This window comes from Colletotrichum siamense (assembly GCF_013390195.1).
Source record: "Colletotrichum siamense strain Cg363 chromosome Unknown KSG_Cg363_contig07, whole genome shotgun sequence".
NCBI classification, from domain to species: domain Eukaryota; kingdom Fungi; phylum Ascomycota; class Sordariomycetes; order Glomerellales; family Glomerellaceae; genus Colletotrichum; species Colletotrichum siamense.
In genome coordinates, this window is record NW_023501020.1 from 168,865 (window position 1) to 196,020 (window position 27,156).

The window sequence follows — 27,156 nt, forward strand, 5'->3', positions numbered from 1 at the left end:
ACAGCACAAGATGGCGCCCGCACAGCCCGAGCTGAAGAAGGTACGGAGGCCCATTTTCCTCACGGACATTCCCGAGTCTCCGGACTTGTACGATGTACAACCAGATTAATGGAGAGTGCCTACTTTGGCACCTCCTCTATCGGCTCATCCCCTCCTGTCCTGGATCATGATCGCTAACGTTTATCGCAGTACCTCGACAAGAGACTTTTCGTCCAATTGAACGGCAGCCGCAAGGTTATCGGTGTTCTCCGAGGCTACGATGTGCGACGCTCTTGGTTCTGTCGTTTGGAGTTCCGAGCTAACAAGCTCCATAGGTCTTCCTGAATATTGTTCTGGACGAGGCGGTCGAGGAAAAGGAGGGCGGGGAGAAGGTCAGGCTAGGCATGGTCGTACGTATACCGCCTTTTCCGTCAGATTTACCGTTTCAATGCTAACCTCACCCAGGTCATCCGCGGCAACTCAGTCGTCATGCTGGAGGCGCTGGAGAGAATTGGCGGCGACGACCGCCAGCAGAGAGGCTAGATTGCCAAACGACTCGATGGTCGACTTCCACGAGATGCTTTTGCGGGGCTTTTACACTTCGGCGTTATGACGGCACAAAAAGATGCATTTGGTTCCAAGACAAATGGGCGGGGATGAAGTATGGCTAGATACCAGCAAATGTCACATTCAATGCGAACCACCACGACCGCCGCAGCTGCCATTTGACGAACCACGGATCTCCTGCGTCCATGCGGCAAGGCTCACTTGGCAATATCGGCCCAGGCTTTCTCGTCATACCAATCCATCATGCGGCCGCCGTACTTGCGTACCCAGCCCTTGATGCCGCCCTTGAGGATGACGGCCTGCACAGCGGTCTCGCCAACGTCATCAAAGTAATCCTGCAGCCAGTTCGCAGAGCGTGGGCCGCGTCCGTTGCTGCTACCTGTGCAACGGCTTCAGCAGGGGGGAGGGGTCATTTCGAGTGTGTGGGTTGTTTGTTGTGGACAGAGACGATTAGAGCGGATTGCTACTCACCGCAATAAAATATAACACGCTTGACACCACCCTGCTTACACAACTCATGGATGACGGGCCTTGTCTGGTACAGCGTCTGGGCGGGGAAGTTGATTGATGTTGATATCGTCCCGCCCTCCCAATCGTTCCTGCGTACGTCCACGAGCAGAAAGTCGCGGGGGCTATCTCGTCCATCTGCAGCTCTAGCCTCAAGCAACGCCATCACCTCGTCGGCCTCGACTTCCAAAGACTTGGCTTTGGGGGCAGGAAACGCTGCCCACCAAGGCGGGGTCTCCGTCGCAATTGCACCCGCGGCTTCAGCCATGGTTCACTCAGGCGATCCGCCTCGTCGGGTCGGGTCTTGGCTCAGCTGGACAGACAGAGAGAGCTCTTGCAGCAGTTCCTGCGCCTGCTGTGACGCCCGAGATGCTCACTGGGGGTTGCTTTAAGGGCGCGATCTTGCGGGCGCAGAGTTGCGGGCGTAAGTTACCCCAGAATCTGCGAAGGCAAGTCTGAAAGGGGGTTTGGCGGATGATGTGATTTGAGTTGCAGAGCCGCAAAGCCGTGCTGCAGCAGCTTCTCCTCAGCTCAATCTCCAAATCTCTCGGCACTCTACAGCTGTGGAGAATGCCGCACGGAGACATTTGTCATTCCGGGCCTTCAATTGGCTGCTCATGATGCCATTGAACCCAAAGGCACCTCAGTAACTTTCGACCCTTGCGCCGTCACAACCCTGATGCACTTTAAACACACATTGGCCCCCGACACTCTGGAAAACACCAAACGTCAATGTCATGTCATTTGTGGTGATATCTCAACTTCAAAGCCTCTTCAAGTGAAGCGGTCTTTTTTCCTTGTCTGTTTGCTTCTTCTTCTTGGACCTTCCAACCAGCTGCCGCCCCGCCCACATGCCGAGACTAATTGACGCATCTCTTATCTCTACCCGTGGGATTCGGGACTGGCTATCTCGACCAATTACATGTTCTTGTGGAGTCCGGCACTCACTCCAGCCTGTTGCCAGTGGCTGCCGTCTCTCTCTTTGCCTGCCGTCCAGCAAGTGCGGCATTTGTGCTTATCTACCGTCGCCAAAAGCTTCCTTCAGAGGCATTCTTTCTTGTTTCTGGGTTGCAGCTACGTTGTATTTTTGATTAAATATTGACGACCGGGCCGGCTCAGTCGCAGATGGAGCAGATGGGCATATCCATCGACCTCTAGGATCAGCCGTTACCGGAGAGAATCTGCATCCCGCGGTCAATTGCTCGGAGATGTCACAAGTGTCATCTCGGCGTCCTAGCTGGTTTTTGAACACCGAACGGGACACATGGGATACCGTCTGACGGGCTTCTCGCATTTGCGACAGCAGGATGATGCCAAGAGCATTCTCAGGCTTGTTATGGGTGCTTCGTTCGATGATGTGCGCGCCCTATCTAACAAATGGCATCCATCATGTCTATCAAATCTCAGAGGGCGCACACACGCGGGACAATTTGTGAATTGCTGACCGTCATCATCATGTAACACTTCTTCTCCAGGTCTCTTTGCAGAACCTCGACGAACCGCTGGTCGCCGCTCATCGGCCTTCTTGCTGACATATACCAACATGTTTGTTTGTCTTATCGCAACGTCTCGGAGAGAGCCGGTGAACCAACACTCCGACCCCAGTTTCTCTCCATCGCACGCCGCTGCGTTCCCACAATGAGCGCCGAAAAGGCGAAAGGGCGCAGACGACAACCCGATACCGATGCCCAAGAAACAACTTCTCCATCCCATGTCCACCTTGATTCCCCCACTGCGGCACCCGGAGGCCAAGAGGACGGGTACAGATGGGATATCGCCCCGCCACCGGGGTAAAGAAGGGTAAGGAACCGTTCCTATCTTCCCGCCCTGCGCCGCCTCCACAGATAAGACACCACACCCAATGACTCGGGACCCTCGCGCCCGACGACTGCTCTGTGCAACGTCAAACTGCATGGCCACCACATGGTGAGCCGTGGAGCTCCTTGGGAGAATCGACATGGCATTTCCTTCGCACCTGCTTCTTCAGGTAAAGCTGAACGACCGGGAAACTCTCCGATGGGATGGGTTCTTTCGTCTGTCCGAGGCGACCCTTGGTGATGTTTGCTGTAAGCCTGCGAAGCTGCGCAAGCCGACACCGCCTCACGTAATTGTTCGATGACCAATATTGTGATGTTCATGGATCAGGTCACTTCCAAGGCTGTTGGCCGGTAGTGGTTCGGCGAGTCTTGCGCGTCGGACAGAGACATCCATAGACCGGTCCCGGCCCGGGCATCTGGATCGATGATAGAGCGTCCGTAGGTCTATAAAGACTAGCGGGTGTATCGCCAATATGAAGGTATCCAGAGACTCTTTCTCCTCACGCCAATCTCACCTGGACAGCCTCAACTCGGTCCTCTGATCTCGCAATGTCTCGGTGGCTCCTTTCTTTCGTCGCCGGAAGCGCCCTCGCGGCTGCTTCTGGTCTCCCCCTGAAGCTCGAGACTCGTCACGCCGTCACTTCTCGTGTTTCCAACATTCATCTGACGATCGAAGAGCCCGTCGATGGATCCGTCACCTTCACTTACGGATCCTGCCGCGGCGTCTCTCTTGACGATGCTCATCACACCATCGTCAAGTCCGAGGTCCGCGACTCTCAGCGCCTCGTCTGGGTCCTCCCTGAGGATGCTCACTCCGACGGCTGTATCTCCGCTTGGAGCGTTTCTGGCTCCTTGGTTGGCCGAAGTGAGCCTCAAACCCTTCACCACAGCTGGAAGCGTCGTACTGCCAAGAGATGTAAGTCATAGCCACGACTCTCGATCCCGCTCAAACACTGACACCAGCCCAGCCATCCATATGAGCAACGAGACTGGCTTCGACACCCTCGGCGCCTGGTTCGAGGGTGTCAACCTCCTCAAGGACAAGGAGCCTGCCGCCGTGGACGTTGACGCCGCGAAATCTAAGCAGATCGCAATTGTAGGCGCCGGTATGGCGGGACTCATGTCCTACCTCGTCCTGTCTCAAGCTGGCATGACCAACATCAGCATCATTGAGGCTGGCCAGCGGCTTGGCGGTCGTGTGCACACCGAGTACCTCTCCGGCGGTCCCTTTGACTACTCCTACCAGGAGATGGGTCCCATGCGCTTCCCCGAGACCTACGTCGACCCCAAGACCAACGCCACTTACAACATCTCCGACCACCAGCTCGTCTTCCAGCTCGCCGCCGAGATGAACGAGCTCAACAATCACGACAAGAACCTCAGCGTCGACTTCATCCCCTGGATCCAGTCCAACGTCAACGGCCTGTCTTACAAGAACGGCATCAAGCTCGCCAACGGCCTGCCACCTACCCTCGCCCAGATCTCCGCCAACTCCTCGCTCGCCGTCGCGACCGTCTACGACGATGCCACCAACGCCCTCTCCGCAGAGGAGGAGAAGTACATGCCCGGCAGCGACTTCTCCGTCGCCATGGCGAAGAACATGTACAAGGCCCACGGCGAGTGGGTTCGCAACGGCTTGAATGGCCTGGGCGGCGACACCTGGTCTGAGTACGCCTTCATGGTGAACTACCTCAAGGGCTCCCTCAACTCCACCGACGCCCTCGGCATGTACTCCGCTACCTCTTTCTGGGACACCCTCTACGAGGGCATGTACTTCGAGGCCGCGACCTACAGGACCATTGATGGTGGTCTCAGCCGTCTGCCCCTGTCCTTCCACCCCCTCGTCGACGACGTCACCACCATGGACCGCAAGATCGAGCGCGTGCAGTTCACCGAGGACTCCAAGGTCAACCTCCAGTGGCGCAACAACTTCACCGAGAAGACGTTCCAGAACGCCTCCTACGACTACGCGCTGATGGCTGTCCCCTTCTCCATCATCCGCAAGTGGCGCCTCCCCTCCCTGCCCCTGACCATCTCCAACGCCATCAAGGAGCTCCCCTACACCAGCGCCTGCAAGGTCGCCCTTGAGTTCTCCGAGCGCTTCTGGGAGCACTATGAAAACCCCATCGTCGGCGGCTGCAGCACCACCTCCGACATCCCGGGTATCGGCTCCACCTGCTACCCGTCGTACAACATCAACGGCACCGGCAAGGCGACGATGCTCGCCAGCTACATCTCCGGCGACTGGGGCCACCGCTGGGCGTCCGTCTCCGAGGCGGAGCACGTGCAGTACGTCCTCGACGCCATGGTTGAAATCCACGGCGAGAACACCCGCGAGCTGTACACCGGCAACTACAACCGTCGCTGCTGGGTGCTCGACCCCCTCGAGAGCGGTTCCTGGGTTAGCCCCGTTGCTGGCCAGCACCAGCTGTACATTCCCGAGTACTTCAAGACGTACGACAACGTGAGTGACCAGCCCCTTTTTGAAAACCCTTTGACTTGGACTGACACTGCTGCAGATGATCTTCATCGGCGAGCACACCTCCTACACGCACGCCTGGATCTCCTCGGCTCTCGAGTCTGGCATCCGTGGCTCCGTGCAGCTGCTCCTTGAGCTCGGTCTCGTTGATGAGGCCAAGGCCGCTGTCAACAAGTGGATGGCCAGATGGATCGACATTGTAAGTTGACCAGCCCCTACTCAAACATCCTGTGCCGTAGCTAACATCGCCCTCAGTAATCCGATGTAATGGTAATCAGTGGTGGCAATCACGTCGGATAGGCTAAAATAACACGAGTAATGAGGGGCGTACATACGAGACGCCAGAAACTCGCCGAGGGATGGCGAGAGTTAATTACATAGTGTGACGAACTTATGAATGAAAAGTATATGAACCATCTCATACCCGAAAGATCATGGAATGGTTCTAGAACCGACATGAGTGACATGCACGCTGGCCTTGGCACGAACACTCCAAAGAGTAGATGGACCAGATGCGACGACCCAGTAAACAAAAGACGACAGTTCACAAGCGCCCTGCACAGGAGATCCTTCTCGTTCCACCCACTCCCGGCCCCACGAGGCCGTTTTCTGACAGATGCCGTTGGAGCTGTCGCCCAGCTTGATGGCTGCGCCCGAATCCTACAATCTCAGCCTTGCAGGCGTAGCTCATGGTCCGATCGATCCACCGAGGGGAACAGGGGTTCGGCCGGACCCGGAAGAGGATGGTTCGGCATCTGCTGATGCGCCGCGTTCATGCAGCGCCTGACCGATCCTTTGAAGAGTTTGTCATTAGCAGCCGCGACTTTGTCATCTGCCCCCCCTGGCTGCCACGCAGGTTCATCTCTTCTCCACAGTATGGTAATGTCCGGAAACTGCAAGAGTCGGAAGATCTTCTTGCGACAGGGACCAGATCTGGTAGTCAATTCATGCTGAGAATGTGACTATGCAAGAAGTTCGTTTTCGTCTCGCTGGAGTCTGGCTTCGCTCGTCTCAAACAGCCGCGGAACTCCGGACTGGGAGAAGGGCACGCCGTCTCGAACAATCTTTGCCAGCCCTTTGGCCGTTAGGAGAATAAAGGCCATCCCGTGGCCGTTGAAGCCTGCGGCGATGTACTGCCCGGGTTTGGACGGGACTGCACCAACGTGGGGCAGCTGGTCATTTGTGTACTGCATCTCGTCAGTTCTCGGTCGAATTGCGACGTGATTGAGAAGCGCTTACCCCCATGATTCCCGTCCAGACTTTGTCAACCTTGGCTCCGCTGTTTTCCCAGCCGTGGAAGTTTCTCTGCATGTAACCATCAAAGTACGTAGCAGCAGGCTCGATCAAAGTTGAGTCATCCCAGACATTGTACCATTGATCGAGGCGCTTCGGATAAAACTCTGTCCTGCCGCCGCCAACGATGATACTCCCGTCCGGTCGAGTGACTTGGTAGTCGTACAGGCCGGGACCGTGACGAAGGGAGTAGGTCGAAGGAAGATGCGGAGGACGCGTGCCTTCTGGGACGGCCACATGGCTGCAGATCCCCCGAGCTGGGATGATGCGATCCTTGTACTGTGGAAGCAGCGAGGAGGTGTACGCGTTGGATGCAAAGAGGACGGTTCTGGCTCTAATGGCACCTCTGGGGGTGGTCACCGTCCAGAACCCGTTGTCTTGGGTGTCGGACACTTGAGTGACGGGAGTATGCGTGTGAAGCTGGGCTCCCTTGCTGACGGCTTGTGACAGGAGGGACATGACAAACTTGTAGGGCCTGCAAGGGTCAACATGGTTCTCTCTTGGAGGCGTCTCTGACGGGACCATACCAAATAGAGCCGGCCTCGAAAGCGAACGCTGTGGTGGCGTCTTTGACTCCGGAAAACGTCTCGGCTGCCTTGCCCTCAACAATGTGAACGAGCTTGGCTGTTGGTGATCCTAGCTGAAGCAGCTCATCGATACCTTTCTTGAACGGCAGGGCGTGCTCGTCCTTTCTGAGGACAGCCATGGAGGTAGTTACTCTGAAGTCGCAGTCAATCTTCTTCTCTCGGACAAGGTCTCTGACAGCATGGAGGTTGGCAAGCTCAAACGAGGCCATCTCGTCAGCGGCCTCTTGCCCGTACTTCCTGATCAGACCCGGAAGGCCTTGATAGAGGTCGGGTCTTACGTGACCGCCTGCTTAGTGTTAGTGCGGGGCTATTGCACTTGAGGACGTCACTGACCATTGCGAGCCGTCGCTCCCGAGCAAGCTTGTCTGGCTTCGAGGATGGTGATGGATGGCCGAGGGGAGTCATCAAGGCCGTCGAGGAGGTAGTGGGCTAGAGCTGTCCCTGTGTACCCAGCGCCGATGATGACGATATCCTGCTCTGCTGGCAATGTCTCGGAGCTCTGGGAGCTATCCAGCTCGTGGAGCTGTGATCGCCAGTAGGGCACGGTAGCGTTGGGAACTGGGAATGGAGCCGTGGACATGGTGGAGCTGAATGATGTGATGAGAGATGAGAGGAGTGCGTTAGTAGGAAAGGTTCCGGTTGAACGGAAGCCAATCACGAAGTCTTTTCACGGGCTCGAAGAAATTGCGATTGGCCAAGAAAAAGATGCAAAGTGGCCAGTATCAAACACAAACACTGATGGAGAAGGGAGGTCCGCAAATGGCTCGAAATGGCAACTTGCAGCTCCGAAAACGCGGGGCGGGTGGCTGTTACCTCCGCAGCGCCTCGGAGCCGACCGCCGGCCACCGGAGCCACTATCCGTGCTATGTACCTAAGCGAGTGCCGGCAGGGAGGAAGGAGCGCCCCCCCCCCCCCCCCCCCCCCCCCCCCCAGAACTCGACGCATGGCGCCTTCCATCCGGTAAAGTAGGTGCTTTAGTGCACCTGTCAAGTTTCACCATCTCAACTTCAACTTCAACTTCAACCATCCATCTACACTCTTTTTCAACGTCGACCATGGTTATTCTGTTCAATCTCCACTCAAGTCGGACCCTGGCTTTGCGAGTGCCTGACTCGCGGCATCGTCAGATTCGCTCTCTTCTGCCACGCTAACATCGTTCGCTTATTGCGGAGAGATGGCCTTCAATCACGCTACCGCCAAAACACCATCGCCGGCCCCTGTCCTTGCATCTGTCACTGTGTCGTACCCATTCCTTTGGGTTCATGATGCATGAACGTTAGACACGTGAAGCTGTCAAACTGTCATCTCCGGTGGCAAACTCCCCGCCACGAGGCTCTGGGGTGCTTCGGCGTGGGGTTATCGCGACACGTGCTACGACTTGCAAGGGAGTTAACAGGACGCCTGGTTTCAAGTGAACCTTCTTCACCGCCTTGTCAGTCAGAGTTGGTTTGTGTCGGTGAACGTTTCCCTGGAACGATGGTGGGAGGAACGTTCCCATTTCCTTCGGAGATCCAGTCCGACTCCGACGATCCTCGGCCACCATGCCTTCTGATACCCATCGCACGCCCTGGGAGTCTGGGACCACACCGCGTTTACGCTTCTTCTTGTTGAAGAAGGACCGGTCTCCGCCCATCGAACCATCCAGCTGGAACACAATTGTGCTGTTCTCTCGCCACCGATATCTTATCCGATCCGATAACGAGTACTCCTTTGGAAGCGAGTCATGATTGAAGGGCAGAATTTCGACGCACATTACTACTGGAATTCTCGCGATCGGGTTCGGCATTCTGAGCTGCCACTAAGTACATCCAGCAATTGCCGGCGTTTCTGACTGAGATGATTCGACATCTAATAGCGACCTTTCCGATAGCCGCCGAGACAAGCCTTTGGTGTGTTGCTAGCTCTCCAACGGCAGCTTCTCCAACATAGTCTCACTCAGCCCAAATCTCCTTGAGACTCTGTCGCCTTGAGATACGATGCTGCTGATGGTCCTTCTGAGAAGCAGTAACCGATGTCAGTCACGGTGTTTCCTAAAACGGGCCAGTCATACAAGCTTTTTCCCTTTTTGGGACAGCAAACGTCAAGGATGCAAGGAACACCGGCCACTGCCGACATTGACAACCCAGAGAAACCCCACGTTTATTGCATGAATGGTCGGTTAGCTGCCGAAAGTCGCCTCCCGCGTTTAGGGTATTGGAAGTGGGACAGGCCTTTAACAACTTCATTGTCACGCAGTGCAGCCATCGTCCCCTTCCAACGACCGCTGTTCAACTTCATCTCATCACACGAGACGCGTCCGTACTGCCAACAACGCTTTTACAGAGTTATTTGGTGTGATAACGCGCTCGCGGCCCCTGGTTTCCCCATCCAGGCCGCTCCGATTTCCCCCGAGGTTACTTGCTGCCAGACAGCATTTCTCGTCAGCAACACCAAGGGATCAACCACAGTGGGCGCGCTCCAGAGCAGGCTCGGACCAAATCGAAGGGCCGGTGGCAGATCATAAGCGACAAATAGATGCGGCGGAGCCATCTGCAAGGCACGGATGCCAGCATGACGTGCTTTCGATTGTTCGTATTGTTCGTGCACGAGTGCCTCAGCCCTGGGCACGTTGAATCCACTTCAATGATCAACAAGTGTGCACGGGCACGCTGCCCCGGCCTTTCAGTTGGAAAATTTCAGGCGTGATTTACATTCCTGCTGAAGACAAGTGCCTGAATGATGGATCTTGACCTTGGGCTGACAGCGGGTACGAGCTCAGGATTCCGCATGCGGCCCCGTGGGCCGACGTTGCAATACCTATTGGAATCGACGGACGCAAGATATATCTGGTTGATTGATCACATTTCTTTTTGAGAGTGTCCCACGCGAAAAGTACGGAGGCCGGACGTCCCGTGGGTCGTTCGCCCAGTTCTTCAGATTCGTTCAGCCAGGTTCGTGGAACGGTGGAGCGGGTCGGCATCGTCGGGCCCGGAGAAATCGGCCGAACGGAGGCGCTGAACCGATAGCCGGAGGTTTGACGGCATGCGATTCATTCTGTATCTGTGTGAGGTACAACACTCCTTCTTTACGACCGTACGGTCGGGCGTCACGAGCAAATCTGAGCGAAGCACTACGCTCTTGCAGGCATGGGATAAGACGTCACGAGAACGAAGGCGCGCGGATGTCCTTCCAGGATCCAAGACACAAGACAGACTTATTTGCAGTCCAAATCATGCGGAATGTTTTGGCGATGGTCTGGCTATCGTCATCGACTCAAGAAAATTGGCAGACTGGATATGAAGTTGGCATGGCCATCGCTTTGGAATCAAGACTACGGAATTCGGTCTCGTATACAGTTCCGAGAGATGTGGGCTCTCAAGCTGTGCAGACAACGCGGCTATCTTGTCGCGCGGCTCAAAGATTAGCCCGAAGGGCTAGAAAAGCTCCATGCAAGCTTCGAATGTTAGCTTGGTGGCGATTATGAGCTGTGTGCCTTGCCATCCGCTTCAAGCTCGCGAACTGGATGGATACTTTTGCCTCTTGTTGGCGGTGGCCGCCGAAGATCTCTCCGCGAGAAGCGAAATGTGGGCTTTGGAGGACCATGCCAATGTCAGTACACACCTCAGGACGTCGAGGAAAATCTCAGCCGAGGCAATATCACCTATGATCTAGGGTCGAAGAGGCAGGTATCTGCATGCTCCTATAGTCAGCATTAGCGGGAGTCGCTGTTGCAGTCTTCCAGTGGCCTCCTCCACAGTCGGCCCCACGACATCAACGGTCCCGTCCATGCAGATTCCGGTGCGGGCTCGACAGTATCCGTACTTCCCTCGAGTTGGGACTTCATGATGGGTCCGGTCTGCCGACGAATCATCAAGTCGTTGGCGACATGTTGATGCCTGGCATGTGGAGGTCGTGCAGGATACGGTCCGATATGTGAGCAGCCCTCGTCTCGCTTGACGATTGACTGAGCAAACATGTTTCATGAGCGACGGATCCTGACGAAGTTGGCAGAGATTTTCAATGGTGTCGGCTCGTCAAATGCTTGCCTGCTCGGCATTGACAGGAAAATGGTGACCAGGTCCAGTCAAGGCTACATACATACCGTTGGTGGCTTTGCCGGGGAGAAATCCGTGGTGCCTTCACATTGCTTTTTCTAAGCGTAACATCGTGGGAGCCATGTGGCTTAAGGACCTGGTTTGATGTTGGGAGTCCAAGCGGCTCCAGACCGTAACCGAAAAGTTTGCCTGTCAAATGCCAAATGGCGAACGGGCTTCCCTTTCTTCTTTCCAAGCAGAAGGTGTGTGGCAGAGTCGACGAAACAGGCATGGTTGTCAGCGAGAGACCATGTTTGCTTGTCATCGCAGGTCGCCGCTGCCGCCCATGTGCAACACGACGCACAGCGTAGCTCGGCTGGTATCCCAGCAATGCACTGCGACCCGGCAAAATGGAATAATTGGCATGGACCCGAAATTGATCAAAACCTTGGTCACACTTGCATTGCATCAAGTCTCATCTTCGAGGGCTGCAAAAAGCAATCTAACGGCCGCCACAACGCTGAAGAGCGCCTCGCGTTGATGGGCTGGTGGCGTTGACGCATATGCAACGAGCAAACATTTTCTTCTTTGCTTGAGCTAGCACAGGGGAAAGCACCTCGGAAACGACATGTCATTTTGGACATTTTGAAGAGAAGCCTTTGCGAGTTAGTGCGCCTCGGTTGATTGAGAGCGGTGGTTGGACTTGGGCGCCCGCTAAACCATTCGGAACCTCGCCTACGAGGCGCTACTCCTGAGATGGTCGGTCATCCACCGACCACCGAGAATCCTCGGCTTCGAAGACGATGCGCCATGTTTGCATACGACGCGTGGAGAGAAGCGTCTTATTGCAATGTTTGCGTATCATTTGACACCTGTCACAAATGATGAAAGAGAGGGGGCCGTTCGAGTCTTGCATATCAAGGCCCCCACCCAAAAATCTCGTCTGTTGGTTGGTCCATCGAGATCTTCTCAAGATCTCCATCATTGGAGCTGAAAAGTGGACTTGGCCGGTGGAGGTCACATTGACAATCTGACAATCGCGTGTAGAGAGGACTTTGATCCGCTGAGGGCTGCCAGTTCAAGCCCGGGCAACCAGGCCACCGTCAGGGGGATCATGCGGGGTGATTCGGGGGCGGTTGATGAGCTTTACAATGCAAACCCCGGGGAATCCCGACTTGGGCGCCGGCGACAGGTGATGGCGCTGAACTCTCGTCACCATGGTGTACCGAAGATGAAAGCGACGGAGATGAGGCTGGAAGATCGTGGCGTGACGAAACACTGCAAAAAGTGTCTCGACTTACGGGCTCTGTCCAGAGACCCGGTGTTGGAAACCACTGTGGCCAATGCAGGACCCAACAAACTCTTTCCATCGACCAGTGCTGCATTTCTCTAGCAGAACCAAGCGAACACACAGCATGGATGTCTCTTCGCACATCGCTCGTGCATCAAGTACTTTGTACGAGCAAGTCGGTAATGGATGGAACATTAAGACCACTCCACCCGATCCTTCGGGCTCAAGTTGAAACGCAGGGAAGAAAGGGTGTGTTATTGCAACTCCACCACGTTGTTGGTGAAAGAGTCAGCAAAAGTCTGTTTCTGATGGGCTGTTTGCCGAAGTCGCAATTGAGCGGCAATCTCTGAGATGGGATTCGAGTCGAGCATCATCGCATCCAATACCCGTTTCCAAGATCTGAACGGATACTCATCCCCAATTCAGTGGGCAGAAAATGAACCAGAAAAACACGGCTCGCAGACTTTTACCCGGTCGGAATTGGGGTCTGAACATCCGCCGAACTTCCAACTGAAGGAAAGTCACAGTGTCTGTGGCTCTTTTCCCTCCGACCCCCGGCTGAGTCTCACTCGTCGTTTTCTCTCTGCGTCTTCCCCCAGCAGCTGCAGTACAGAGCCGATGCGTGCTGCAAGCTGCACAGCGTTTTCATGGATTGATATTGAGATAATTGGGCGCGCCGTGGGCCCCAAATTAGGCAATCCGGAAGCCGCAAATCTCATCATACGAGTTTGCAATTGCAACTCGGCAATTCCCTGCTGTGGCGTGTTGTTTTCTCCACTGGACATCGCGTGTCACTGACGTCTGTTAGGGACAAGGGACTAACAAGGGGACCACACAAACCTCTTCCAGTCGCCTCCATCACCGCCCGGGGTTTCCTGTCCGATGGCTCAAAATTTTCTCTGCTCCAACCTCCGGCCAGCGCGCAAGATTGACGCGATGCGAATGGACCAGTGAGAACTGACAGACTGACTGAGCAATACCCACGCCCGGCTATGGCCTCCACGAGCCCAATTCTTTTCGCCCTTCGTGTTCGATCGCGGCTCCATTGATGCTGCTGCAAGTCACAGTAGACCCCATCCGCAATCATCCCCTTCCTCTCGACCGCCGACGATGAGCTTGACCAAAGACCGTTGCAAGCGTGCCTACGGGATATCCACCGTTAACCCGCCTCTTAGCGCACTTCTAGAAGGGGTGCTCCCGACCAACGCCGCCTCGGTATGCTCGGCAGCTCACGGGCGGTGTCCCACTGGAGAGGCTTCGGGGTCATGCTCAGGGTCCAGTCGGCATCCTTGCTGGCGTCTCTTAGCCCTCCTGCGGACCCCTGGTCTCCTGGGACGCTCCTGGGACCCCCCGGCCTTGTACCACCGACCCAGACAGGGCTGACTCTCAACCGCTCTTCGGTTCATCGCGAACCACCGTTTGCCATTGGCGCTGTTCATGGGCAACTGTCAACGGTACGTATGTACAAGCTGCCTTCTCCATGGGCCTCTCACCCTTGGATCCATGCATGGGGGGTCCCTTGAGCTGTCTTCTAATGAGGAGCCCAGCTTTCTTTTTACACTACGGCATACAAATCATACGATGTATATCCATCGAGACGGCGGTGCCTGATTCGAAGCCTGCAAGCCGCGAGGACTTGAACACACGCGGGCCTGCGAGTGCGAGACGAAGGGGACGAGGGGGAGGGGTGAGGCCGGGCGACCTTCCATGAGGTCGGAGTGGTTCTACGGAAACCCAACTGAGACCGCATCAGAGAGAGAGGTTATATATCTTTCGTGGGCGTCCCGAGTCCAGCGCTCTCAAGAGAGTGGCTGCGTGCTTGTTGTTCCAAACCCTTGGATCCGGCTCTTCTTCTATTTGGGATTTCTACCATTGTCTGTGCCATTTTTTGATACCCCCTTCCCATCCGCACCCCTGTTCACGTCGGCGGCCCCAGAGATCCATACTCCATCCCATCTCATCCCGTCCTCCTAGATTTACAAGCAAGCAGCCGCAAGGCTTCCCTTTTTTGGTTCGAGGAACACCGACGATCAGCTGAGGATTCGAACTTCATCTTCAGCGAACTGGGAATCCCGACACCACAAGCTTTTCCTTCGCCTGATATTCCGTCACACAGTCACAGTCATGGCCTTGACATACAAGCAGTCACAACTGGTCAGGGGGACCATCCCCGCCCTCCGTGAGCACGGAGAGACCATCACATCCATCTTCTATGCCAACATGCTGCGCGCTCACCCGGAGCTTCACGACCACTTCAACAAAGTCAACCAGGCCAACGGTCGTCAACCACGCGCCTTGACGGGCGTTATCCTCGCTTTTGCTTCCAACCTCAACCACATCAGCGAGCTCATTCCCAAGCTCGAGCGCATGTGCAACAAGCACTGCTCGCTCGGAATCCAACCCGAACATTATGACATTGTCGGCAAGTATCTCATTCAGGCCTTCGGTCAAGTCCTCGGCCCAGCCATGACGCCTGAGATTCGTGAGGCTTGGACAAAGGCCTACTGGATTCTTGCCAAGATGCTCATCGGCCGTGAGGCCCAAATGTACCGCGAGTTTGACGACGACAAGTGGAAGGGATGGCGCAAGTTCCGTATCGAGCGGAAGGTTGCCGAGACGGACGACATCTTCTCCTTCTACATGGTCCCAGTAGACGGCAAGCGTCTCCCAGACTTCTATCCTGGCCAGTACACCTCCCTCCGCTCGACGATCCCGGGTCTCGGACACCTGCAGTCCCGCCAGTACTCTCTCAGCGACTCTCCTCGGCCCGACTACTACCGCATCACCGTTAAGCGTGATCAAGGTGTCAAGGTCGGCAAGGGCCAGGCTGTCTTCAACCTCAACCCGGGCGTCTTCTCGAACTTTCTCATCGACGAGAAGAAACCTGGCGACATTGTGGAGTTGACACATCCCACAGGCGACTTCTTCTTCGACACGCACGCCGCCGGAACTCTTCCCGTTGTCCTCATCTCTGCCGGTGTTGGTGTCACACCGCTGATGTCTATCTGCAACACCATCATTGAGCGTCAGGCCGTCCGCCCCATCTCATGGATACACTGCTCGGCGCGCAACGCCCCCTTTGAGGAGCACATCCGCAAGATTGCCTACAGCCGCGCCAACTTCATCACCAAGTTCTTCCGCTCCCAGATTGCCGATGTCGAAGACGATGATTCACTGTCTTCGTCCAGCGACTTTGGCCTTCGCATGGACCTTGCTCGGATAGATCCTGCAGAGCTCTACCTTGGCCACGGTGGTGCCGAGTACTATATTTGCGGTCCCGAGATATTCATGGTTGAGATGTCTCAGTACCTGCTTGATCGGGGAGTTGATCCCGCCAGAGTCAAGTTTGAGAGGTTCACTACCGGCGACTTGGAGATGAAGCACTAAAGGCGTAAAAGCGTTGGCTACACAGCACCTTGGCTGACTGTGCATTTGATTTAACGGGAGAACGGAACAGGACACTGAGGATTTTGGTTCAATGAACGTGGCGGAGTTTCATGAGTTGAGAAACGGTCTATCTGGGAAACGGTTCAATGTTTAAGCGGCCACATAATGTCTGGTCAGTCATCAGTTAAAGGAAGACACGGAGGATGGGTGGTATCCATTGATTTTGAAGTATCTGGATCGGAAGGGCCAATCAAGCGTGCTCGTTTGCGCTGTAGAGAAAAAGAATCTTCTTGCCCTCCACTGCCGCTACTCACCTACGATTGTCTCCAAACGCTGCGAGAGCGCACTTGACAAACGCCGTCATGGCTGTTGCCTATTCGCCGCGCAGCAGTGTGCAAAGATGTGATCGCAAAGCGAGTGCTTTGGTGCCGATTCAACACCAAAAGTCGCTCTCTATCCAGCAAATATTCGACATCATACGAGAAAAACTGGATTGGGCGCCGCATAATGCAACCGCCTGACTCGTCCACTATTTATTGACGCCTCTGACCCCCCCAGAGTTCCCTACGGGGTACCTAAACTGGGGGCTTTTGGGGCGGAGAAGAGCTGGGGTTTTGTCCTCCGGTGGGCTTCGGAATTCCCATTGCAACCTGGGTCTTACACACACATATCGCACTCGATTTTGATATCCACGCAACTCATCACGACCGTCTTCCGTTGGTTGGGGGGTTGGTTTTCGTCCACAACATCCCATGATTGCGTCCGACGTCGCTCCGCAAGCGAGAAGGCTTGATGGAGTCTTGCCGATGCGCAGCAAAATGCGATCTCACGCTTCCCCTTGCCTTTCCCATCGGGATCGGGATTTCGATCAAATGCGCCGAACACGTACGGATACACACGCACACAACGCAGCGGCATAAAAGGAGCAAAAACGCTTTGCCGGGTAACCTCCGTGATGACGAGTGAGCATTGCTACCTAGCGTGAGGCACAGCCTACCACAGCCGAAAGTCTCCCCTTACTATTGATGTCTGTCCCCTGCGAGATCGTGGGTCAAGTTACTATCGGACTTCACAGAGAAAAGTCGGATTCCATTTTCTCGACTGTCCCGTTCTGCGGCGACCTCTGCGGCGCGGGCTTGACTCGCTAGGAAGAACCCGCCCATCGAGACTGATCATCGACGATGACGCCAGCTTTTCATGTGTCCTCTGCAGGCTCCCCTCGCTCCCGATGCTGCTCATTTTGTTGCCCTGCAGCGGGATCTAGAGCTAGTGCAGTGCTGGGAATCCGCAATCCGCTCCGTCGGCAAAGACCAACGGCTATGCCGCCGTTTGAATCTTCAACGGCGTCCGTGCCAACCATACTAGATCCCGCTCGCCCGCTGGAAAGGAGCCCGCAACAGATTATCTCCTCATATTAAATCCTCCTCAAAATTCTGCTCTCACCTGCCGGTACTTGGGAGAGTTTTCTCACAGCCAGGGGGGACAACAAGAAAGGAGAAAATACCAAGGAAAAATCCCTCTCGCTTGATTAGACTTTGGGAGTGCACATGGCGGTCAAGAGGAGAAAAATTCCCCGGTGATGTCGCAGTAAATGAAGAAAACGTCAACTGCCAAGGAAACCTTCCCAAGTGAAGGAAGGGGGTGTTGTGTTAGACCGCAGGGGCAGAGGAAACAAGTCCCAGCAAACTCAACTCAGGAGCCAGCTCCGGACACCGCCTGCCTGCTCTAGGGTCTTCGTCCACCCATGCGTGTTATCCGAGACCTCATATAGGGAAACATTCGCCGCGGGACGGCGGGTTCGTCGGAAGACAGGTTGCTCAACAAGGTGTTGTTTCCGGTAGCATTGCGGCGCTGGGGGGCGCTGTCGCTGTCGCAAAACAAAACACGCGCGCGCTGAGCTGAGCCTCCGTATCGGGGGTGTGTCGTCGGTGACTGACCCTGAAAAACCGACCCCCGGCCGCATCAGATGCTCGTCAGGCGCCGACACGACGCTGCAGGGGCTCTTGGAAAAGGGCACTGCAAGGAGCATTTTTTGTTTCTTCTTTTGGTTCGTGCACTGTTATGCGAGTCGGAATAATGGCATGTTTATCGGCAGTGCGTTTCCCTATTTGTGATTTGCGATCAAAGTTTCTTTTTTGTGTTGTCAGAGGTTGAGGTCGAGAGAGCCCAGGCCGCTGGCTTCGGTCGGCAGTTGGGAGGCTCGGTGTAACCCTTCGGCTGGATTAGTGAACTGCGCAACGTGGCGTCGCTGCAACGTGAAGTCGGAGCTGTCACTTTGACAAGCACACCTCACCGCTCATGATGAAAGTATATTTATCACGGGACCAGGGAGTTGAGTATTCCGAGCGTCTCGGGTCATTGATGCATGGCGTGCCCGGACCTCGCTGGATGATGTATTTGATACAATCAGTTGAAAAGACTGGAGCAGCGTAACCAGGCAGCAAATCGCCGGTGACTTGTATGTCACTCGTAACTTGTCATATTTGAACCATTTCGGAGTTTACGTCTTCTAATAAGTCCTTCGATTTAACACCCTACAGGTCCACATGTATGCTACAACGGCAGAATGCCGACCACCTTGGATGGCAAAGCATGAGGTTTCCTTTTGATAATGTTCCTTCAACATGACTGTCAGAGCGCTGTCTTTTATAGTCATATTGGCTATCCAGGCTCACAATTGTACTGTGGTACGGCATAGGTTCGCCGCACTAATGTCCATATGAGCGTCTGATAGGGATGCTGGGTCTGTGTAGTTACGTGGGGTTGGGAAAGGAGTATACGGTGACAGGATATGTTGGTTTCGAAGCGAATGATGCGCACTACAATTTCGGAAAACTTTACTACACATATGTAAACATGCTTGCCCCCAATTCCAAATGACACGATTCGAAATGCCAAACACTAGATCGGCTTATGTTAGTAGCAGGTGCCATCTCTCGGCCAAGTTCAAAGTCTATCTGAACCTCCAGTGAGGTTTGACTATCTTCTTCATGTCTGTATTTGACAGGCTACAAACGAATGATTATCGAAAGATACAAAATGTACATACAGCTGGACTTTGGAACACTTGATCTTTGGTAATGGTCGTTCTCGGGAGTCAGAAACTGGTACACTCTCATCCTGGCATTACAAGAGAAATATCAGTTGTTAGACTGCACGAACTGCTATTTTGACGACTGAAGAAAAGTTTGTGGCACTGCGAACAGCAGAGATGGTATAATATGGCCGACTCGGAGGAGGTCAGTACTCACACGAAGCGGCTTCTACTATTACACAAAATTTCTCGCAGGAAAGATGAGTTATGAAGAAAATACGAGTTACTCAGGACAGAACATCAAAAGCTGGTCAGCAATAATCCTCCTCCATCCTTTTCAAAATTGACGTTTGGCCGCTCAAAGATCATTGGTCGACTGCTTTTTATATCCAAATCCAATTGGTTAGATTTTCCGGTAGTTCACCGGTGCTACTACGAGGCACAGTTGCGGCCTGGAAAGGAATACGATGAAGGATTCGTATGGAGGCCTACGCCGTAATGGCTTTCCCACCGCCAAGCAATTGGGGCTTACTGCACACCGCCGGGGAAGAATACGAATGGTAGGTAAGAAATAAAGTCTTACTTGCAAAAAGACACTACTTTTGGAAGTAGAGCTGCATGTCTTTGTTTTGCAGGACGGAACGATCGGCCCACACGGGTATGCCTTCTGATTTGACCATGTTGCACCACACAAGCTCTGTGAAACGCAAACATATGGTCCGCTACGATGGCATGGCGTTTACTCAGCCATTGACGCGAGTGTAAGGCGCTCTCTGATTCTAAAGCTGAAAATACGAATGTAACGTCGCGCTGGTGCGTGAGTGCAGGATTGCGGTCATCATGACCATTCATAAAAGCCTCTCTCCCTAGCTCTACATTATCTGTGTTGTTATTCAAATCCAGAGTTGCGACTTAGCTCTCGACTTATCTTCGTTCGAGTCCCAATCATCCATCTCAACTCTGATACCCAAAGATGTTTTCCACCAAGCACCTTCTCTCCCTCCTCGCTGTCGGCCTTCATGCCGGAATCGCTGCTTGCGAAGAATACGGATCCTGGCATGTCCAGATCAACCTCTCTGGCGGGGCTCAAGGTCACAGACTGGGAGAGCTTCATGCTGTTCACTCAAGCACACCGAACGAGGAAAGCTACGCAAGATGGCTCTACGACCCCGCGGTGGGATACACTGTCTACACGGCCGAGGACCCTACCTTGAACAACACTTGGATCGACAGCGTTGGTGTCCATAGTATGTATGCCCTAAGCCAGACAAACTCGACGAAGCTTACACTCTTGCAGCTTTTGAGATTCAGCAGGAGGTTCTCGGCGTTTCCCTGAAGGGTTCTGGGCCGATCGAAATCTTTTTCAACACCAACGGGAACGGTAGAAGCGCCTTTGGAAATGCTACTATCCCCTCCCAATTGGACAATTGAGATCTTGATGTGTTGACAGCCTCGAATCCAAGAATGAGTAAAACACAGTCTCGCATAGTGGCAGGTGGTTAAGAAATCACGAAATATTCAAGGGGCATGGAAAGGGTATTTGGTACATGTAGTACTATGCATAGTAATAGGTCTCGAAATCAATAGTTGGCCTAAGAGATTTCACAAGTAATATCGCCAACACATTTGGAGACTCATAGGGTCAGATTATTAAATATTTTGTGATGCGAAAGTCGTCAGTATCACGACATCTGGCAGACCGCAGAGAAGCACACATAGCGGGTTTATCCGCCCATTTACGTGGAGTCTTGCTGGTCTCCATTGCGTTAACACCTCAACACACAAAGGATGTGGGCCGATCGGCCCACGGCCGTCTCCCAGATCTATCCCTCTGGCGTATGTCAGAGGCGTTTGCCCAGAAAGATCTTTGTGCCGTGTAGACGGCTCCGCACCGTTTTCCAACAGAGTCCTCGTGATCTCATGATACCCGTTTATAACCGCAAGGTGGAGTGAGGTTTGGCCACGATCGTCTCGGATGTTAACATCAAGCTTTTTGGAGACATGTCCTTGAACAATGTCTTTACGCCCATACTCAGCCGCAAAATGCAGCAGTGTCTTTCTCTGGGCTCCGTAGTAGCGCTCCCAGTGTGAATCGGGTATGTGGCAACCTTGGTCCACCAGAATCCAAGCAATATGCGGATATCCACACCACAGCGCCGCTTCTAGAACGTCTGTGTTAGACTTCTCGAAGCAGAAGTTGATGTCTGCCCCTTTCTCTATGAGGATCTTGACAATGGTTCCAAATCCAACGCAGGTACTCTGATGCAGACATTCATTGTAGTCCTGCCGTACCCAACGAGCGTCGACCCCATGAACAAACAGCATTTTGACGATGGCCTCAAATCCCTCAACGACATCTTGTTCAAGATCTTGTCCGTATTTGTTACGCATCTCAAAACGGTCCATATCATGGCTGACAATGACAGCCCGGGTTAAGTACTGATACTTTCCCCCCGGAGAAGTGGCATCCGCACCACTTTGTAGCAGCAATTGAGTGATTTCCAGATGCCCAGCCTGCGATGCTGCATGAAGCGCACTGCTATACTTCCACCTCTGCCCTTCCGACGTAACATCGTACTGTTGATTAGGGTTGGCACCAAGCTCAAGCAGGAAGTTTACCACATCGATGTTCCTCTGTGCGGAAGCATTTACCAGTGCTTCATCAAAATTAGGCCTCTCGGCTGTCAGGCTTGCTCCCCGATCCCGTAGACTTTTCACAAGGTCCCGTCTTCCAGCAGCGGCGGCAGCGTGAAGTGGGCCTATGACGGCCTCATCAGTCAAGGTCCCGATCGCGTCGAGGATAACCCCAATGAGGTAATCTACATCCGTATTTATAGCATCTGTGAGGGAAACGCTGTCAAGTGATACATGGCTCTCACAGAGTTCAAGTATGGCCAGGACAGTACGCGTGTGCCCCTCACGAATTGCTGTGGATAAGCCCGTGCCCAAGTCTTCACTGGCTCCGTTGTCGATCAGGATACGAACGATATCCTCGCGGCCTCTACGACAAGCGCTGAGAAGAGCATTCCCATGAATGCCGCCGGGGGAGTTGGCACTTGCTCCGCTTTCCAGGAGTAGCTGTACTATGCTAGCTTTGCCGCCGTAAGAAGTGGCTGCCAGCGCACTGCCGTAACAGCCACCTGGTGCGTTTACGTCTGCGCCGCGGTTGATGAGTAACCACGCCGTGTCCTCATGGCCTTCGTGACAGGCTGCTTGGAGTGCGTTTCCGTAAATAGCGGGAGTGTTGCCATTCTCGTCGGCGGGAGACCATAGCTTTGCAAAGTTTTGGGGCATCTCTGACTCCTTTGGATCTTCATGACTTCCGATGTTGTTGTTTAGGTTGGCGCCCTGATCAAGCAAAGCATGGATGACCTTCTCATGGCCCTTGCTCGATGCTGCTATGAGGGCACTGCCGTAGATCGGAGATGATGCATCGACTGCGACTCCTCTTTCGATAAGGAGGCGTACAACTTCAACATGCCCTCCGTATGAAGCAGCTCCTAAAGGGTCTCCGTACCTGGTGTTGTGTATGCTAATATCGCTGCCGCCGTCAAGCATTACCTCTACAAGGGCTACGTACCCTTGGTAACACGCTACCGGTAGGCCAAGACTGACGTCTACACCTCGATGAAGCAGCATCTCGACGGCGTGCATGTCATTGTCCAGACAAACAATCTCCAAGAAGCTATGGTTCTTGCAAGATTCTCCCGCGACAGTATGGAGACTCGCTCCGTAGTCGAGAAGCATCTGCACCGACTCCCAGTCACGCATCTTATGAGCTCGAAGCAGGGGGTCGTCGAATCTATGACCGATTGGATAATGGCGCTTAGCCACTCTCCCCGTATCGGCGCCCCGTTCAAGCAATAGCCGTACAATATCTCTGTGCCCCTCGTAGACAGCCACCTGTAGAGCCGTGTCATTTGATCTTACAGAATTAACGTCTGCGCCAGTGTCGAGCAGTAGGCACGCAAGGCTTTCTTTCCCATGTCGACAAGCACTGAAAAGGGGACCGCTCCCACTGTTTCCAGGCCTTGATTCACGTGAATTGACGTTGGCTCCTCTGTCAATCAGGAGACGTACGATATCCTCGCGGCCAGCTCGAACCGCACCTTCCAGCGCCGACTCGTCTGCGCTCTCAGAGTCGTTGACATTGAACCCGTGATCGAGCAGCAACTTTATGATCTCTACTTCTTGCTGACCATGAGGGGTGTAGAAACGCTGGAGAATGCCATTATCTTTGGCCCAAGCATTATTCGGTCCCACGCCTGCATCCAAAAGCATCCTGACGGCGCCGACATGGCGGTTCTTGGCTGCTATCCAAAGAGCCGACATTGCATGCCCATCTTGCTCCTCGTCAGCTAATGACACACAAATTTCTCTCTCCATGCTTCTGCCAACGGGCATACCGGCGTCGAGAAGGATCCGCATGATACGTTCGTCACCACGGGCCGCAGCAGATTGCAGGGCATCCCCGATCTGATTTGGCAGCAGCGTCAGACTTGCTCCGTGCTGCAGTAGAAGAGAGACAATCCTCACATCACCATACGAGGCAGCAGACTCGAGTGGTGATTCAGAGTGTTCACCAAGTCCGTGTACGTCAGCGCCCTTGTTGAGAAGAAGGCGAACAATCTCCACGTGGCCGTATGAGCAAGCCAGCTGGAGCACGTTGACTGACATTCCATCTGGAGGGTTCATGACTGCTCCCCGGTCGAGCAACAACCGAACGACCTTCAGATGCCCGCTGCTGCAGGCCCATCCGAGGCTGGTCTCGTACTCAGCAGTCATTGCGTTGACTTCCGCATTGGCGTCCAACAAAAGCTGGACAATTTCGATGTAGCCTCCGCTGGCGGCCATGTGTAGAGCTGTCCGATCGAAAGGGTCCTTCAGGTTTACATCTGCTCCATTTGCGACCAGAAGCTTCACAATCTTGGTGTGGCCTTTGTCTGCAGCTGCCACAATCGGGTAGCCTTGTCTTCCGCCCTGTTCATTGACGCCAACATGTTGCGAAAGCAGGCTCTCGACTTCCGAGACGAGGCCATACAAGCAGGCATAGTACAGACCCGACGCGGGTTTTGTGATTTTGAATGAGGCCTCTGGATCAAACATGATAAACCAATTCTGATAGGCCACGTCGCCAGAAGACAAAAAGTCGAGAATTAGGCCACTGTCTTCAGCTCCCTGATCTAGAGACCTAGATGCAGCTGCGTGGTCCAGCCATGATTGTGCGCTGTAGCTGGCGAATGGAAACGCTTCTTTGATCTGGTGTTTTGTCATTGCAGCCTTGATTTCTGACAGATATGCCACGCAGATGTCAGCAAGGGACGCCCGGGAAATGGCCGGCTCAATTAGTGGTCGCAGCTCTGCATGGAGCCGATCTGAGGTCAGATATTCCTTCACTGAGAAGTGGGCGAGTCGCACTTCTAGCACTTCCTTGTATCCATCGAGCTGGTCCCTTGCGCGCTTACGCGTCCGCGCCAAAAGCACCATACTTGGGCAATAGAGACAAACCTCGGTAGGTCTGGGCATCCTAAATCTCGGGTCAAACTTTGGGCACTCTTCCAAGTTTACCGCAAGAGCGTCGGCGAGCTCTTCAACTGTTAGTGGTCTATGTGAGAAGGCCAGGAAGCGGAGAACGGTGGTGGCATTGGATTTGTTTTCCTCTGGTATGTCTCGGATCATTCGATGATAGGTCTCATCAAGATCCCTGGGCAGAGATGACAGCTCTCTAAGAAGAATCTTAGGATCCAAGCACCTAGCTAACGAACTCAATTGGCATGTTACCCAGCGGAACCTAAACCGAAGTTAGCGCTGCTTTTCGGATGGTTACCAGTCAACCTACATTCCATCAACCTTAGACATTAGTGTAGATTCGATCTCTTTCAATACCCACTCGTATTTCTTCTCGTGCCACCTCTGAAACCTTCCACCTGGTCGAAGCTCATGGCGAATATAGGCCTGGATATCATCTTGTATAAGACTGTGCTGAAGTGAAATGAAACACTCTTTCTGGGCCCATTCGGTAAAAGACCTTTCGATATCTTCCACTGATCGGCTTGTAACGAGAATATGAGTAGATCCTACGGCATCCTGCTTCAGTTGTTTGATGAAAGAGAGAATACCGTCTACATACGATCCGTCTCTGGTTGTACATTCATCAAGGGCGTCAATGATAACCCAAGTCTCGTCTGACTGATTCAAGATTTTAACGAGACAGTCATAAAGCTGCTGGGTTGTCGGCTGCTCATCTCTCCGCGCAGGACGCGACTTCCATAGGTCATGTATACAGGCCTTTGATGACTCGTTCTTCTGAGAACACTGTTGGATCAGAGAACGGAGCAAACTGTCAAGAGTCTGTTTCGAACTGTCGTTGAAATCAAAGTAGAAATAAGCAAGGCAAGCCGATGAATAAGTAGACCGAACGTCTTCAATCAAAGTCGAGCTCAGAACTGTTTTTCCGCAGCCCGGGATTCCAGATACCCAGAGAAATGCACTCCGAGTTGCTTTCCAGTCCCGATATATCGGATCCTCTAGGAGCCAGGACCCGGTTCCCTCGTGGTGACTTTGCATAGCCAATTTGTGGTTGCTTGACTGGTCCGGCGCTCTCAGCCACGAAATCACCTCATCGTCTTCCCGATTACTGAACATTGTCTCTTGGAAATCATGCATGTCTTGCTTTACTAGATTTAACTCAGCGAGACTTCACCTGCCGGGTCTCGACTTTCCACTAACCTGACTCAACGGCATCGGCTAACTTCTTCTCTGCTTCAACCTTGCTCGGCAAGATCTTTCCTAAAAGGTCCTTGGCATAGGCAGCCGCAGTCATTGCGGCGTATCCATGCCAGTTGTCGTTCTTGTGGGTGTCCGAGTAGTCGCAGATACCCCTGACTACCAAACAAGGGAAGTGGTTCATAAGGCCTGCGGCTTCCATCTCGAAGCAAAGCACGCCCTTGTCTGCTGCGAGACGGTCCCGGACTGTGGCATCTTTCATGAGCTGATTCGCAGACGCGATAAGACCGTAATGAACAGCCGGGTCGTCATCGCCCTCATCTTCGTCTCTCTCTTCGCGGAGGACGATGTTATCCGAATCTGCACCGCAATCCGCCGTGCAGTCCCCGGTACCGCTAGTGTGAAGGTAATTCGACTGATAGAGAACATCGGTGCCTGGGTCTGGCCGTCTATACTTCCGGAGTCTCTTGTTCTTCCCCGTGATTTCTGTGACTGCCTCTTGAATATTGTGGCCTTTGCGTTCGTACTGCGCCCTGCAGATTGGTGACCGCAGTTCGGACGACGTTGGGAGGCTGGTTGAGATGTCTTGTGTGCTGGAAAGCTTGCTCTTGAATCGTCTTGCCAAAGTCATATTCAAATACACCGCTATTACCGCCGCGAGGGGCGCTGACGACAACATCACCGAGGCGTATGTCGTCCTTCGAGCTCAGGGCGCCGCCGCCGATGCCAACCATCAGGCCAATCCTGATGTTGGGGAATGAATGAATCATATCCCTGGCAACCGTCGCTGCCGAACTGGTGCCATATTCACCATCTGGAAGCACCGCGATGACCACGCTATGCTGCCCAATCCGACCAAAGGCGTAGCTGTTGTTGTCATGTACAGCAGCGCTGATTCCTTCGGCATCGTGTTCCTCGTCTAGGAATTCCTGTGCGGCGACGAACTCGGGCTTGATGGCGCAATTCCAGCCGACAGTGTACTGTTCGGCAGACATCGTCACTGTCGGGTGAAGAGCGAGAAGGCGAATTCAGAGTCGAGTAGAAAGCGCGCGCATCAAGATGGACATGGCAAAGGAAATCGCGCAGTACTGCCATCGATAATTTGAAAAGGCAGGCAGCGAAGATTGAAGGAAGGACCAGGCTAAGTATGAACTCCGGCCACACTGCCCTTTAGTATGGAGACATGGGATTCTCTCCCTGCTCAACTGGGTCGGGACGTGGCCTGCAGATATGGACCCCGGTTGCTTTGGCGAGGCGAAGCAGGGGCTCGACAGTCAAATCAGAGTCCATGGCTTGCAAGAGAAAGTGGAAGGCCAAGTGTGCACCGAATGACAACGCTTGATGTCCCCTGCGTCTCACTGCATATGCCGGGAATAATACTGTCTACAGTGCTGTACAATAATTAGGCAGGAGAAGTGGTCGTGACTGTCACTGCGCCGCATTCGACATACTTCAGCTGGACAAGCCCAGAGATAG

At 53.9% G+C, this 27,156-nt stretch overlaps 8 protein-coding genes across 8 annotated transcripts; 5 read left to right on the forward strand and 3 right to left on the reverse strand.

The window, feature by feature from the left end:
- Positions 1-10: 10 nt before the first annotated feature.
- On the forward strand, positions 11-522 carry smg1 (Small nuclear ribonucleoprotein G; the record flags this gene model as incomplete). The annotated part of the gene is made up of 4 exons (XM_036642230.1): positions 11-94; positions 190-261; positions 315-389; positions 445-522. The coding sequence occupies 4 exons, from the start codon at positions 11-13 to the stop codon at positions 520-522; spliced, it is 309 nt and encodes a 102-aa protein (XP_036491825.1).
- A 221-nt stretch (positions 523-743) lies between these two features.
- Positions 744-1,321, reverse strand: CGCS363_v010382 (uncharacterized protein; the record flags this gene model as incomplete). The annotated part of the gene is made up of 2 exons (XM_036642231.1): positions 744-925; positions 1,057-1,321. The coding sequence occupies 2 exons, from the start codon at positions 1,319-1,321 to the stop codon at positions 744-746; spliced, it is 447 nt and encodes a 148-aa protein (XP_036492047.1).
- A 2,098-nt stretch (positions 1,322-3,419) lies between these two features.
- Positions 3,420-5,607, forward strand: lox-0 (L-amino-acid oxidase; the record flags this gene model as incomplete). Its single annotated transcript, XM_036642232.1, has 4 exons — positions 3,420-3,786; positions 3,839-5,334; positions 5,390-5,548; positions 5,605-5,607. The coding sequence occupies 4 exons, from the start codon at positions 3,420-3,422 to the stop codon at positions 5,605-5,607; spliced, it is 2,025 nt and encodes a 674-aa protein (XP_036492048.1).
- Positions 5,608-6,311: 704 nt separating this feature from the next.
- Positions 6,312-7,809, reverse strand: puuB-0 (Gamma-glutamylputrescine oxidoreductase; the record flags this gene model as incomplete). The annotated part of the gene is made up of 4 exons (XM_036642233.1): positions 6,312-6,536; positions 6,589-7,117; positions 7,170-7,515; positions 7,563-7,809. The coding sequence occupies 4 exons, from the start codon at positions 7,807-7,809 to the stop codon at positions 6,312-6,314; spliced, it is 1,347 nt and encodes a 448-aa protein (XP_036491823.1).
- Positions 7,810-13,750: 5,941 nt separating this feature from the next.
- Positions 13,751-14,173, forward strand: CGCS363_v010385 (uncharacterized protein; the record flags this gene model as incomplete). The annotated part of the gene is made up of 2 exons (XM_036642234.1): positions 13,751-13,987; positions 14,081-14,173. The coding sequence occupies 2 exons, from the start codon at positions 13,751-13,753 to the stop codon at positions 14,171-14,173; spliced, it is 330 nt and encodes a 109-aa protein (XP_036491824.1).
- A 484-nt stretch (positions 14,174-14,657) lies between these two features.
- On the forward strand, positions 14,658-15,920 carry hmp-0 (Flavohemoprotein; the record flags this gene model as incomplete). Its single annotated transcript, XM_036642235.1, has 1 exon — positions 14,658-15,920. One exon carries the CDS (start codon positions 14,658-14,660, stop codon positions 15,918-15,920), a length of 1,263 nt encoding a protein of 420 aa, XP_036492044.1.
- A 4,007-nt stretch (positions 15,921-19,927) lies between these two features.
- On the forward strand, positions 19,928-20,385 carry CGCS363_v010387 (uncharacterized protein; the record flags this gene model as incomplete). The annotated part of the gene is made up of 2 exons (XM_036642236.1): positions 19,928-20,201; positions 20,252-20,385. 2 exons carry the CDS (start codon positions 19,928-19,930, stop codon positions 20,383-20,385), a joined length of 408 nt encoding a protein of 135 aa, XP_036492045.1.
- A 392-nt stretch (positions 20,386-20,777) lies between these two features.
- On the reverse strand, positions 20,778-26,675 carry Ank3-0-0 (Ankyrin-3; the record flags this gene model as incomplete). Its single annotated transcript, XM_036642237.1, has 6 exons — positions 20,778-20,785; positions 20,847-22,857; positions 23,035-24,745; positions 24,794-25,631; positions 25,684-26,152; positions 26,208-26,675. 6 exons carry the CDS (start codon positions 26,673-26,675, stop codon positions 20,778-20,780), a joined length of 5,505 nt encoding a protein of 1,834 aa, XP_036491599.1.
- Positions 26,676-27,156: the final 481 nt, after the last annotated feature.